This window comes from Pseudophryne corroboree, chromosome 1 (genome assembly GCF_028390025.1).
Source record: "Pseudophryne corroboree isolate aPseCor3 chromosome 1, aPseCor3.hap2, whole genome shotgun sequence".
NCBI classification, from domain to species: domain Eukaryota; kingdom Metazoa; phylum Chordata; class Amphibia; order Anura; family Myobatrachidae; genus Pseudophryne; species Pseudophryne corroboree.
Window position 1 is genome coordinate 526002916 of NC_086444.1, and position 15339 is coordinate 526018254.

At 47.4% G+C, this 15339-nt stretch overlaps 1 protein-coding gene across 3 annotated transcripts in view; it reads left to right on the top strand.

Moving 5' to 3' along the window:
- RIC1 (RIC1 homolog, RAB6A GEF complex partner 1) overlaps positions 1-15339 on the top strand; it is a 268206-nt gene that overhangs the window by 140973 nt on the left and 111894 nt on the right. For all 3 annotated transcript variants that reach the window (XM_063913985.1, XM_063913986.1, XM_063913984.1), the window contains exons 9-10: positions 3470-3614; positions 4192-4240. In XM_063913985.1, the coding sequence (XP_063770055.1) occupies positions 3470-3614; positions 4192-4240 (194 nt within the window). The remainder of the gene's footprint in view (positions 1-3469; positions 3615-4191; positions 4241-15339) is intronic.

Consider the following 15339-nt stretch of genomic DNA (forward strand, 5'->3'; position numbering starts at 1 on the left):
GAAGGGGACTATATGGTGTCTCTGGACATCAAGGATGCTTACCTCCATGTCCCAATTTGCCCTTCTCACCAAGGGTACCTCAGGTTTGTGGTATAGAACTGTCACTATCAGTTTCAGACGCTGCCGTTTGGATTGTCCACGGCACCCCGGGTCTTTACCAAGGTAATGGCCGAAATGATGATTCTTCTTCGAAGAAAAGGCGTCTTAATTATCCCTTACTTGGACGATCTCCTGATAAGGGCAAGGTCCAGAGAACAGTTAGAGGTCGGAGTAGCACTATCTCAAGTAGTACTACGACAACACGGATGGATTCTAAATATTCCAAAATCACAGCTGATTCCGACGACACGTCTGCTGTTCCTAGGGATGATTCTGGACACAGTACAGAAAAAGGTGTTTCTCCCGGAGGAGAAAGCCAAGGAGTTATCCGACCTAGTCAGGAACCTCCTAAGACCAGGCCAAGTGTCAGTACATCAATGCACAAGGGTCCTGGGAAAGATGGTGGCTTCTTACGAAGCGATTCCATTCGGCAGATTCCACGCAAGAACTTTTCAGTGGGATCTGCTGGACAAATGGTCCGGATCGCATCTTCAAATGCATCAGCGGATAACCCTGTCTCCAAGGACAAGGGTGTCTCTCCTGTGGTGGTTACAGAGTGCTCATCTCCTAGAGGGCCGCAGATTCGGCATTCAGGATTGGGTCCTGGTGACCACGGATGCCAGCCTGAGAGGCTGGGGAGCAGTCACACAGGGAAGAAATTTCCAGGGCTTGTGGTCAAGCATGGAAACGTCACTTCACATAAATATCCTGGAACTAAGGGCCATTTACAATGTCCTAAGTCAGGCAAGACCTCTGCTTCAGGGTCAGCCGGTGTTGATCCAGTCGGACAACATCACGGCAGTCGCCCACGTAAACAGACAGGGCGGCACAAGAAGCAGGAGGGCAATGATGGAAGTGGCAAGGATTCTTCGCTGGGCGGAGAATCATGTGATAGCACTGTCAGCAGTGTTCATTCCGGGAGTGGACAACTGGGAAGCAGACTTCCTCAGCAGACACGATCTTCACCCGGGGGAGTGGGGACTTCACCCAGAAGTCTTCCACATGATTGTGAACCGTTGGGAAAAACCAAAGGTGGACATGATGGCGTCTCGCCTCAACAAAAAACTAGACAGATATTGCGCCAGGTCAAGGGACCCTCAGGCAATAGCTGTGGACGCTCTGGTAACACCGTGGGTGTACCAGTCAGTGTATGTGTTCCCTCCTCTTCCTCTCATACCAAAAGTACTGAGAATCATAAGAAGGAGAGGAGTAAAGACTATACACGTGGCTCCGGATTGGCCAAGAAGGACTTGGTACCCGGAAATTCAAGAGATGCTCACGGAAGACCCGTGGCCTCTACCTCTAAGAAAGGACCTGCTCCAGCAGGGACCATGTCTGTTCCAAGACTTACCGCGGCTGCGTGTGACGGCATGGCGGTTGAACGCCGGATCCTGAAGGAAAAAGGCATTCCGGATGAAGTCATCCCTACCCTGATCAAAGCCAGGAAGGGTGTAACCATACAACATTATCACCGTATTTGGCGTAAATATGTTGCGTGGTGCGAGGCCAGGAAGGCCCCTACAGAGAAATTTCAACTGGGTCGTTTCCTGCATTTCCTGCAAACAGGACTGTCTATGGGCCTCAAATTAGGGTCCATTAAGGTTCAAATTTCGGCCCTGTCAATATTCTTCCAAAAAGAACTGGCTTCTGTTCCTGAAGTTCAGACGTTTGTCAAGGGAGTACTGCATATACAGCCTCCTTTTGTGCCTCCAGTGGCACCTTGGGATCTCAATGTAGTTTTGGGATTCCTAAAATCACATTGGTTTGAACCACTCACCACTGTGGACTTAAAATATCTCACATGGAAAGTGGTAATGCTGTTAGCCCTGGCTTCAGCCAGGCGTGTCTCAGAATTGGCGGCTTTATCCTATAAAAGCCCTTACCTAATTTTTCATACGGACAGGGCAGAATTGAGGACTCGTCCTCAATTTCTTCCTAAGGTGGTTTCAGCATTTCACTTAAACCAGCCTATTGTGGTGCCTGCGGCTACTAGGGACTTGGAGGATTCCAAGTTGCTGGACGTAGTCAGGGCCCTGAAAATATGTTTCCAGGACGGCTGGAGTCAGAAAATCTGATTCGCTGTTTATCCTGTATGCACCCAGCAAGCTGGGTGCTCCTGCTTCTAAGCAGACGATTGCTCGTTGGATTTGTCGTACAATTCAGCTTGCACATTCTGTGGCAGGCCTGCCACAGCCAAAATCTGTAAAAGCCCATTCCACACGGAAAGTGGGCTTATCTTGGGCGGCTGCCCGAGGGGTCTCGGCTTTACAACTTTGCCGAGCAGCTACTTGGTCAGGGGCAAACACGTTTGCTAAATTCTACAAATTTGATACCCTGGCTGAGGAGGACCTGGAGTTCTCTCATTCGGTGCTGCAGAGTCATCCGCACTCTCCCGCCCGTTTGGGAGCTTTGGTATAATCCCCATGGTCCTTTCGGAGTCCCCAGCATCCACTAGGACGTTAGAGAAAATAAGAATTTACTTACCGATAATTCTATTTCTCATAGTCCGTAGTGGATGCTGGGCGCCCATCCCAAGTGCGCATTACTTGTACATAGTTATTGTTACAAAAATCGGGTTATTGTTGTTGTGAGCCATCTTTTCAGAGGCTCCTTCTGTTATCATGCTGTTAACTGGGTTCAGATCACAAGTTGTATGGTGTGATTGGTGTGGCTGGTATGAGTCTTACCCGGGATTCAAAATCCTTCCTTATTGTGTACGCTCGTCCGTGCACAGTATCCTAACTGAGGCTTGGAGGAGGGTCATAGGGGGAGGAGCCAGTGCACACCAGCTAGTCCTAAAGCTTTTACTTTGTGCCCAGTCTCCTGCGGAGCCGCTATTCCCCATGGTCCTTTCGGAGTCCCCAGCATCCACTACAGACTATGAGAAATAGAATTATCGGTAAGTAAATTCTTATTTTTTTTTAAAATTATATATTTAATAGATAAATAGCATTGGCTCTGTATTATTTTATTAACAAATCTGCATAGTTCTTAAAAATTTTTGATCCTGAATCAGTCTTAAATACCTATTAATTTATATAATTTGATAAAACAGAAAATCAATATTAGCCAGTGAAATGGTTCATGAATACTGGAATTGGTGGTAACCTAGAGAAGTCGTCCCTCCCCCAAACATTCTTTGGTGAATCCTAAAATAAAAATAAAAAATGTAAACCACAGAGAAATTGACATCTACTTCTCCTTCAGTTTGTTTACTATTTGTGTATGTCCTTTTTGACTACTGAACAATACCCTAATTTGCTGCAAAGCAAAGATGATTACTATATGTTACTGATCAAATGGATTGTATTTTTTATAATGTATGTGGAACAGAAACTATGCAATTTGTCTTTTTCATCTGTTACACTAGATATCTGGAACAAGACTGGATCAGTGAAGCTGCTAAGGTGGTCACCTGATTACAGTGTTGTCATGGTGACCTGGGAATGTGGTGGACTTTCCCTGTGGAGTGTATTTGGGGCACATCTGATTTGTACTCTTGGAGGAGACTTTGCGTAAGTAATCTCATGCTGCTTCTGTCTACATTGCCATACCTGTGTTTATCTCCTATTGTTCTCCCAAGTACCTATTCACTGTAAGGAGAGTGTTCTCATGTGGAAATTTATAATGCTTGCAATTTAGCAAATACAGAAATTGTAATCAGCTGCATTTTCCATCCCTCTTGTTATGCTTCAATAACGTTTTCATTCTTTGTAGTTTTGAAAGCTCTTAATTTGAATAATTACGATTTTCTACAAATGTCTATTTTTTTTCTTCTACTTATTATGATTAAATCAACTGTGATGTTAAAGTTGACATAGTTTTGTGGCTTGAAGGCATAGTGAAAATAATTTAGCCATATAAAGTGTTTCCAGTCATCAGATGTACATCGGTTACATTTAAAGTGGCATTACCTGTAAAACGTACATGTTTTCTTTGTTTAGTATTCATTTAGACAACTATTTATAAACTTTACATTTAATTTAAAACAAAAGCTGCTGTGACTTTAGACAGTGTGTATTATCTTAAATGAAGGATATTTGGATTTATCATCTTGTATATTTCTTTATACTTGAATCTTTGTCTTTTCAGTTACAGAGCAGATGGGACCAAAAAAGAGACTCTGAAAATTAACTCAATGGTAAGTAGGTGTAAACTAGAAGTGTGCAGCTTTTCATTCCTCATTTATTCCTTTTGGCCATTTTGTATATTGCGTCGTCTTTTTGGTCAGCGTTTTGCATCTTTTTCTCATACAGTCACATAGTATTTCTCTTGGGTATGTATGTTTGAGGCCGCATTAACACTTTTATCTGTTTTGTTTCATTCACAAATTAAGATGGTTGGTTTCTTATTGGCTTGTACCTTCCATTGCATTCTAAAATGTGGACGTTGCACTTCATATATTATACCCCTTTCAGATCTCCAATGCCGGATCTCACCCGGGAATTGGAAACTGGTCCTTCCCGGGTGGGATCAGGCATTGGAGCCTGTGCGCGCTGGCTTATTGCCGATGCGGTTGCCATTGCAGCCGGGGGCGGTGCTGGGAGATAAGCTCATCTCCGCGCCGCCTCTCCCTATGTAGTAAATGGGTCGCAGGTCGCATCGACCCAGGAATCCGTTTACTCTGCCACTGACCCGGTATTCAACCCGGGAATAACCCTTCTTATTTCCCGGGTTGAATTACCGGGTCAGGCGACCCATGACTTCTCACGGGACTCTTTTACATAGCACACTGACCCGTGTCAACCCGGCAATATGACGGGTTGATACCAGGTTATTTTTGCAATGTGAAAGGGGTGTTGGAAAGCAGCAATCCCTGTTACCCATGCATTAACTCAATCTGCCAGTGCAGAAGATTGTGTAAATGAACAAAATGTTACAACATTGGGAATTATTTAGCTTAGAGTGTCTGATAGCATAAAGTCAAAGACCCAAAATAAAACCTATTTAAAAGTTTAAAACCTTTTGTTATATACATACTGTTTTCCAATACAATTTCTCTATCGTCCTAGTGGATGCTGGGGTTCCTGAAAGGACCATGGGGAATAGCGGCTCCGCAGGAGACAGGGCACAAAAGTAAAGCTTTCCGATCAGGTGGTGTGCACTGGCTCCTCCCCCTATGACCCTCCTCCAAGCCTCGGTTAGATTTTTGTGCCCGGCCGAGAAGGGTGCAATCTAGGTGGCTCTCCTAAAGAGCTGCTTAGAGAAAGTTTAGCTTAGGTTTTTTATTTTACAGTGAGTCCTGCTGGCAACAGGATCACTGCAACGAGGGACTTAGGGGAGAAGAAGTGAACTCACCTGCGTGCAGGATGGATTGGCTTCTTGGCTACTGGACATCAGCTCCAGAGGGACGATCACAGGTACAGCCTGGATGGTCACCGGAGCCTCGCCGCCGGCCCCCTTGCAGATGCTGAAACATGAAGAGGTCCAGAATCGGCGGCAGAAGACTCCTCAGTCTTCTAAAGGTAGCGCACAGCACTGCAGCTGTGCGCCATTTTCCTCTCAGCACACTTCACACGGCAGTCACTGAGGGTGCAGGGCGCTGGGAGGGGAGCGCCCTGGGAGGCAAATGAAAACCTATTTGGCTAAAAAATACCTCACATATAGCCTCCGGGGGCTATATGGAGATATTTAACCCCTGCCAGAATACACTAAAGAGCGGGAGACGAGCCCGCCGGAAAAGGGGCGGGGCCTATCTCCTCAGCACACAGCGCCATTTTCCTTACACAGCTCCGCTGGTCAGGACGGCTCCCAGGTCTCTCCCCTGCACTGCACTACAGAAACAGGGTAAAACAAGAGAGGGGGGGCAAAATAGTGGCAAAAATTATATTATAAAAGCAGCTATACAGGGAGCACTTATTATAAGGCTATCCCTGTCATATATAGCGCTTTTGGTGTGTGCTGGCAAACTCTCCCTCTGTCTCCCCAAAGGGCTAGTGGGGTCCTGTCTTCGTTAAGAGCATTCCCTGTGTGTCTGCTGTGTGTCGGTACGTGTGTGTCGACATGTATGAGGACGATATTGGTGTGGAGGCGGAGCAATTGCCAAATATGGGGATGTCACCTCCTAGGGGGTCGACACCAGAATGGATGCCTTTATTTATGGAATTACGGGATAGTGTCAACACGCTAAAGCAGTCGTTTGACGACATGAGACGGCCGGACAATCAGTTAGTGCCTGTCCAGGCGCCTCAAACACCGTCAGGGGCTGTAAAACGCCCTTTGCCTCAGTCGGTCGACACAGACCCAGACACAGGCACTGATTCCAGTGGCGACGGTGACGAATCAACCGTATTTTCCAGTAGGGCCACACGTTATATGATTTTGGCAATGAAGGAGGCGTTACATTTAGCTGATACTACAGGTACCACTAAACAGGGTATTATGTGGGGTGTGAAAAAACTACCTATAGTTTTTCCTGAATCAGAAGAACTAAATGATGTATGTGATGAAGCGTGGGTTGCCCCCGATAAAAAGATGCTAATTTCAAAAAGTTATTAGCTTTATACCCTTTCCCGTCAGAGGTTAGGGCGCGCTGGGAAACACCTCCTAGGGTGGACAAGGCGCTCACACGCTTATCTAAACAAGTGGCGTTACCCTCTCCTGAGACGGCCGCACTTAAAGATCCAGCAGATAGGAGGATGGAAAGTATCCAAAAAAGTATATACACACATACAGGTGTTATACTACGACCAGCTATAGCGACAGCCTGGATGTGCAGTGCTGGAGTAGCTTGGTCAGAGTCCCTGATTGAAAATATTGATACCCTGGATAGGGACAATGTTTTACTGTCTTTAGAGCAAATAAAGGATGCATTTCTTTATATGCGTGATGCACAGAGGGATATCTGCACACTGGCATCACGGGTAAGTGCTATGTCCATTTCGGCCAGAAGAAGTTTATGGACGCGACAGTGGTCAGGCGATGCGGACTCAAAACGGCATATGGAAGTTTTGCCGTATAAAGGGGAGGAGTTATTTGGAGTCGGTCTATCAGATTTGGTGGCCACGGCTACAGCCGGGAAATCCACCTTTTTACCTCAAGCTACTCCCCAACAGAAAAAGACACCGACTTTTCAACCGCAGCCCTTTCGTTCCTTTAAAAACAAGAGAGCAAAGGGATATTCATATCTGCCACGAGGCAGAGGAAGGGGGAAGAGACACCAACAGGCAGCTCCTTCCCAGGAACAGAAGCCCTCCCCCGCTTCTACAAAAGCCTCAGCATGACGCTGGGGCTTCTCAAGCGGACTCGGGGGCGGTGGGCGGTCGTCTCAAGAATTTCAGCGTGCAGTGGGCTCACTCGCAGGTAGATCCCTGGATCCTGCAGATAATATCTCAGGGGTACAGGTTGGAACTAGAGACAGATCCGCCTCGCCGTTTCCTGAAGTCTGCTTTACCAACGTCCCCCTCCGAAAGGGAGACGGTTTTGGAAGCCATTCACAAGCTGTACTCTCAGCAGGTGATAGTCAAGGTACCTCTTCTACAACAGGGAAAGGGGTATTATTCCACTCTATTTGTGGTACCGAAGCCGGACGGCTCGGTAAGACCTATTCTAAATCTGAAGTCCTTGAACCTGTACATAAAGAAGTTCAAGTTCAAAATGGAGTCACTCAGAGCAGTGATAGCGAACCTGGAAGAAGGGGACTTTATGGTGTCCTTGGACATCAAGGATGCGTACCTCCACGTTCCAATTTACCCCTCACACCAGGGGTACCTCAGGTTCGTTGTACAAAACTGTCACTATCAGTTTCAGACGCTGCCGTTCGGATTGTCCACGGCACCTCGGGTCTTTACAAAGGTAATGGCCGAGATGATGATTCTTCTTCGAAGAAAAGGCGTATTAATTATCCCATACTTGGACGATCTCCTAATAAGGGCAAGGTCCAGAGAACAGCTAGAGAGGGGATTAGCACTGTCTCAAGAAGTGCTAAAACAGCACGGCTGGATTCTGAATATTCCAAAATCCCAGTTAATGCCGACAACTCGTCTGCTGTTCCTAGGGATGATTCTGGACACGGTTCAGAAAAAGGTTTTTCTCCCGGAGGAAAAAGCCAAGGAGTTATCCGAGCTTGTCAGGAACCTCCTAAAACCAGGAAAGGTGTCTGTACATCAATGCACAAGAGTCCTGGGAAAAATGGTGGCTTCTTACGAAGCAATTCCATTCGGCAGATTCCATGCACGAATTTTCCAGAGGGATCTGTTGGACAAATGGTCAGGGTCGCATCTTCAGATGCACCAGCGGATAACCCTGTCTCCAAGGACAAGGGTATCTCTTCTGTGGTGGTTGCAGAGTGCTCATCTATTGGAGGGCCGCAGATTCGGCATACAGGATTGGATCCTGGTGACCACGGACGCCAGCCTGAGAGGCTGGGGAGCAGTCACACAAGGAAGAAACTTCCAGGGAGTGTGGACGAGCCTGGAAACGTCTCTTCACATAAACATTCTGGAACTAAGAGCAATCTACAATGCTCTAAGCCAGGCAGAACCTCTGCTTCAAGGAAAACCGGTGTTGATCCAGTCGGACAACATCACGGCAGTCGCCCATGTAAACAGACAGGGCGGCACAAGAAGCAGGAGTGCAATGGCAGAAGCTGCAAGGATTCTTCGCTGGGCAGAGAATCATGTGATAGCACTGTCAGCAGTGTTCATCCCGGGAGTGGACAACTGGGAAGCAGACTTCCTCAGCAGACACGACCTTCACCCGGGAGAGTGGGGACTTCATCCGGAAGTCTTCCACATGCTGGTAACCCGTTGGGAAAGACCAATGGTGGACATGATGGCGTCTCGCCTCAACAAAAAACTGGACAGGTATTGCGCCAGGTCAAGAGATCCGCAGGCAATAGCTGTGGACGCGCTGGTAACGCCTTGGGTGTACCAGTCGGTGTATGTGTTTCCTCCTCTGCCTCTCATACCAAAAGTATTGAGAATTATACGGCAAAGAGGCGTAAGAACGATACTAGTGGTTCCGGATTGGCCAAGAAGGACTTGGTACCCGGAACTTCAAGAGATGATCACGGAAGATCCGTGGCCTCTACCTCTAAGGAGGGACTTGCTTCAGCAGGGTCCCTGTCTGTTTCAAGACTTACCGCGGCTGCGTTTGACGGCATGGCGGTTGAACGCCGGATCCTAAAGGAAAAAGGCATGCCGGAAGAAGTCATTCCTACTTTGATTAAAGCAAGGAAGGAAGTAACCGTGCAACACTATCACCGCATTTGGCGAAGATATGTTGCGTGGTGCGAGGATCGGAGTGCTCCGACGGAGGAATTTCAACTGGGTCGATTCCTACATTTCCTGCAATCAGGATTGTCTATGGGTCTCAAATTGGGATCTATTAAGGTTCAAATTTCGGCCCTGTCGATTTTCTTTCAAAAAGAATTGGCTTCAGTTCCTGAAGTCCAGACTTTTGTTAAGGGAGTGCTGCATATACAGCCTCCTGTGGTGCCTCCAGTGGCACCGTGGGATCTCAATGTGGTTTTGGAATTTCTAAAATCTCATTGGTTTGAACCACTAAAAAAGGTGGATTTAAAATATCTCACATGGAAAGTGACCATGTTACTAGCCCTGGCTTCGGCCAGGAGAGTGTCAGAACTGGCAGCTTTATCTTACAAAAGCCCATATCTGATTTTCCATTCGGACAGGGCAGAACTGCGGACTCGTCCGCATTTTCTCCCTAAGGTGGTGTCAGCATTTCATCTGAACCAGCCTATTGTAGTGCCTGCGGCTACAAGTGACTTGGAGGACTCCAAGTTACTGGACGTTGTCAGAGCATTAAAAATATATATTGCAAGGACAGCTGGAGTCAGAAAATCTGACTCGTTGTTTATATTGTATGCACCCAACAAGATGGGTGCTCCTGCGTCTAAGCAGACGATTGCTCGTTGGATCTGTAGCACAATCCAACTTGCACATTCTGTGGCAGGCCTGCCACAGCCTAAATCTGTAAAGGCCCACTCCACAAGGAAGGTGGGCTCATCTTGGGCGGCTGCCCGAGGGGTCTCGGCATTACAACTTTGCCGAGCAGCTACGTGGTCAGGGGAGAACACGTTTGTAAAATTTTACAAATTTGATACTCTGGCTAAGGAGGACCTGGAGTTCTCTCATTCGGTGCTGCAGAGTCATCCGCACTCTCCCGCCCGTTTGGGAGCTTTGGTATAATCCCCATGGTCCTTTCAGGAACCCCAGCATCCACTAGGACGATAGAGAAAATAAGAATTTACTTACCGATAATTCTATTTCTCGGAGTCCGTAGTGGATGCTGGGCGCCCATCCCAAGTGCGGATTATCTGCAATAATTGTACATAGTTATTGTTAACTAATTCGGGTTATTGTTTAGGAAGCCATCTTTCAGAGGCTCCTCTGTTATCATACTGTTAACTGGGTTTGATCACAAGTTGTACGGTGTGATTGGTGTGGCTGGTATGAGTCTTACCCGGGATTCAAAATTCCTCCCTTATTGTGTACGCTCGTCCGGGCACAGTACCTAACTGAGGCTTGGAGGAGGGTCATAGGGGGAGGAGCCAGTGCACACCACCTGATCGGAAAGCTTTACTTTTGTGCCCTGTCTCCTGCGGAGCCGCTATTCCCCATGGTCCTTTCAGGAACCCCAGCATCCACTACGGACTCCGAGAAATAGAATTATCGGTAAGTAAATTCTTATTTTTTCTTGATTGAAGTAAAGCAAAAAGAAAACAAAATACAGGTAAAGTCATAAAAATTGGCAGATGCACAATACGCGATCACAGAAATGTTAGTCTTATATGCTACCTACCATTATGTTTCTGTCTGTAGTCTAACTAAACCGGTACCAGTGGAGAAACTATTCTACAATAGGTAACAAAGAAATTCACTGAAGACTCTGGTGGAATCATAGTGCAATGCAGTGAACCATAAGAGAACATAACATGGGTAACTCGAGCAGAATCATCACCATCCCCCATCCCCGCTGAGGCGTAGGATAATAAAGGAAAGTGGATATGCAGTATTGATGGAGAGTCAAAAGAGATGGGTGGGTCATTAAATCACATATGCCTTTCGTACAGCAGAGTAGTAGCAAAACAATGTTATAGGAGCTCCTTTAGAAGATTGAGGAATGGTGTCAACAAAGCTCTCCTAAATAGCCTAAAATGTTGTATTACGAGTCTCCCGTTACAGAGACCTCCAACCAATCCATGTGAAAGGGAAGAAAGTTTTCCCCGGACTAGATTAAGTGACGGAGGAGCGCATATTTGAAGTATACTTTTACAGACAGCAGCAAGGATCAGCGTCTTGACACCTCACAAGATTTTAATACCAGGGGGTACAAAAAAATCCTACATTACGGGATCAAGAGTACTTAAAAAAACTATATAATCAGAGGTGTACACTGTTGGCCGTATTCAATAGCTGTCGGTTCCTTTCCGATGGAAAGGACCCGACGGCACTCTATTCAATGCCGGACCAAACAATCCTACTTTTTTAAAAGTCGTATTGACATTGTCGGAAACAGGGCTAAAACCTGTTGGGTTTGGCCCCGCTTCCGACAATACATGCGGCTATTGCCCCTGTGTAAACTGGCTAGCGGTGGGCTTAACTGAGCATTTATGTGAAGTTTTAAGCATGTTTGGAGATATTGCCAGTATAAAATCTTCAGTAGCTCTGGCGCCATTAAGGGGGGTGGAGCTACATCAGAGCGGGCTCAGCTGCATTTTGGCGCCTTCCTCTGCAGATACAACAACAGCAACAGCAGTCTCACACAGCTCCTCCAGACGCTGACAAACTCTGGATCACTGGTACAGGGTGTAGCTTGGGGGAGAGTCGTTAAAGTTGTGCACATTACACATTCCTAAAGGAAAATTGGGTTTTAAAACAAACAGTGTTTCACTGAACTAAACACTGACAGCCTCACTGGGGCTCTCTGGCATGGGTGTGCTGGTGCCTTCTCTTCATCTGTGTCTCCTCTCACACACATTAGGGCAGGCTTGCATTATAACTGTCTGTGTTGTATGTGTATTGTTGTGTGTTTCTTTTCACCAAGGTAAAACACAAGATATGCAGTGTCTGTAACATCAGGTTCTCCCCACTCTCCTCTGGTTCCATTTCATGTGAACAGTGTAGTCAGTCCTCACAAAACGTTGAGGAGAATGTGGGGGAGGGTCACTAGCCTTCCTGGATGGGTGCAATCAAAACGATGTCTGATATGTCATCTCGGCTCACTGCAAATGCCCACAAGAACTGCAACAAAGTAGCAGATCTGGCTGCCAGTGCTGATATTCCCCATCCCCCCCCCCCTCTCTACTGCAGGTCCACATAAACGTGCGTTCCCTGCGCTTCTATCAGATACTGATGACGATATGCAGTATGATGGGGACGATGTGGATCCCATAGGCGGGGATTCCACTCCTACACAGGGTATTGAACTCCTCATTTTAGTTATAAGGGATGTGCTAAAGCTCCCCCTAGAGGACGATGCAAATCAGCAGTAGTTTTTTCTCCCTCAAGACAAACGGACTGTCACATTTCCTTATTCTAAAGAATTAGATTATTTATTTAAGCTAGCCTGATAAGAAATATCAGGTGTCAAAACGGTTTTTGCATACATTCCCCTTTGCCCAAGGGCAGAAAATTCTGGGAAGAATCTCCGGCTGTAGACGTCTCAGTCTCTCGCCTCTCTCTAAGAAGGCGGTGCTCCCGACTCCGGGCTCCTTTACAGTAAAGGACCCGGGTGTGAGACCACACTGAAATCTATCTACATTGCTGCAGATGTATCTCAAAGACCGGTCATTGCAGGTTGCTGGATGACACATGCAATTCACTCCTGGGCTATTCAAATTCAGGAGGGTCTCTCGGGTGACATGACCCTAGTTACTACGGTAACTTTCCTAAACACATTCAGGACACGGCAAGAGTCCTCTGTGACTCCCTAAAAGAGATTGGCAATATTAATGCTAGGACCACTGCTATGGCTGTGTCAGCGCACAGAGCCACATGGTTGCGTCAGTGGATTGCAGACACTGACTCCAAACGCAATGTGGAATCTCTTCCCTTTACAGGTGAATGGCTTTTCGGAGGCAGATTGGACGCATGGATCTCCAAGGTTACTGCTGGGAAATCCACGTTTCTTCCCTCGGGGGCTCCGACTGCTAGACATACTTACTCGGGACCGTCTACTCAGTCCTTTCGGTCCACCAGATTTCGATCTTGGGCCAGAGGTGCATCAAATGCAGCTAGAGGCACCAAGGGTAAACCTAAGAAACCAGCCGGCTCTCAAGAACAGAGTACCAGTTCAGCTTCCGCAAAAACCTCAGCATGATGGTGCCCGCCCACCCCGGGAGGATCTCGAGGTGGCAGCCCAGTTACGTCACTTCAGCCACATCTGGGAAAGTTCCTGCCGGGACGCCTGGGTAAGGGACCTTATTTTTCAGGGTTACAAGCTGGAGTTTGACGGTGCTCCTCCCCAAAGATTTTTCAAATCAAGCTTACCAGCTTTGGAAAATATGCGTGTTGCGCTACTACAGGCCATCACAAGTTGGTCCAGTCCCAAGTCATTGTTCCAGTACCCCTGCAACAGCAGGGACAAGGTTACTACTCCAGTCTGTTCGTTGTGCCAAAACCAGACGGGTCTGTGATGCCAATTTTGAATCTGAAGTCCTTGAATCCTTACCTAAAGGTTTTCAAATTCAAGATGGAATCTTTGAGAGCAGTGATCGCAGGCCTGGAACATCAGGAATTCCTAGTGTCCCTGGATATCAAGGACGCCTACAGTACCTCCATATCCCAATTTGGCCTCCTCATCAGGCCTATCTGAGGTTCGCCCTGCTGAACGATCACTACCAGTTCCAGGCATTACCCTTTGGCCTGTCTAAAGCTCTGAGGGTGTTCACGAAGGTGATGGTGCAAATGATGTTCCAGCTCAGGGTCCCGGGGGTTCAATGTGGTCCCTTACTTGGACGATCTCCTGATAAAAGCGAGTTCCAGGGAGCTCCTACTGCTCCATATAGATCGCACTATCCAACTTATGTCACACCATGGGTGGATCCTCAATCTACAGAAGTCTTACCTGGAGCCATCTCGGCGGCTCCTGTTTCTGAGAATTCTACTGGATACTGTAGCACAGAAAGTGTTACTCCCAGAGGACAAAGGGGGTAATTCCAAGTTGATCGCAGAAGGAATTTTTTTAGCAGTTGGGCAAAACCATGTGCACTGCAGGGGGGGGCAGATATAACATGTGCAGAGAGAGTTAGATTTGGGTGGGTTATTTTGTTTCTGTGCAGGGTAAATACTGGCTGCTTTATTTTTACACTGCAAATTAGATTGCAGATTGAACACACCCCACCCAAATCTAACTCTCTCTGCACATGTTAAATCTGTCTCCCCTGCAGTGCACATGGTTTTGTCCAATTGCTACCAAAATTCCTGCTGCGATCAACTTGGAATTACCCCCAAAGTGAGAACTCTCCAGGAAATGGTTCGCATGATTCTCCGACCAATTCGAGTCTCCATTCATATTTGCATAAGATTGTTAGGAAAGATGGTAGCCTCATACGAGGCCATTCAGTATGTAAGCTTCCATGCCAGACCCTTTCAATTAGACATCCTGAACAAGTGGTCCGGTTCCCATCTTCAGATGCACTGGATGATTCAACGGTCACCCCAGGCCAGGATTTCTCTCCTGTGGTGGCTGCAGTCTTCCAATCTCTGGGAAGGTCGACGCTTCGGGATTCAGGATTGGACCCTCCTCACGATGGATGCGAGTCTGAGGGGGTGGGGGGGGCTGTCACCCAAGGGGTGCAGTTCCAGGGCAGGTGGTCTGCCCAAGAGGCCCTACATCCGATCAACATCCTGGAACTTCGGGCTATCTACAATGCTCTGATTCAGGCCTCCCTTCTGCTCTGGGATCGGGTAATCCAGGTCCAGTCGGACAACGCCACGGCCGTGGCATACAAGGAGGGACAAAAAGCAGGGCCTGCAATTGAGAAGTATCAAGAATACTTCTCTGGGCGGAAAGAAATGCAATAGCACTGTCCGCAGTCTTCATTCCGGAAGTAGACAATTGGGAAGCGAACTTCCTGAGTCGCCACGATCTCCACCCAGGGGAGTGAGGCCTACATCCTCAGGTGTTTCAACTGATCATCGACCGGTGGGGTTGCCCCCAGATCGACATGATGGCGTCTCGCCTCAACAAGAAACTTCGCTGCTATTGCTCGCGAACCAGAGACCCTCAGGCGTGCGCAGTGGATGCACTGACATCGCTTTGGCCTTGCCAGCT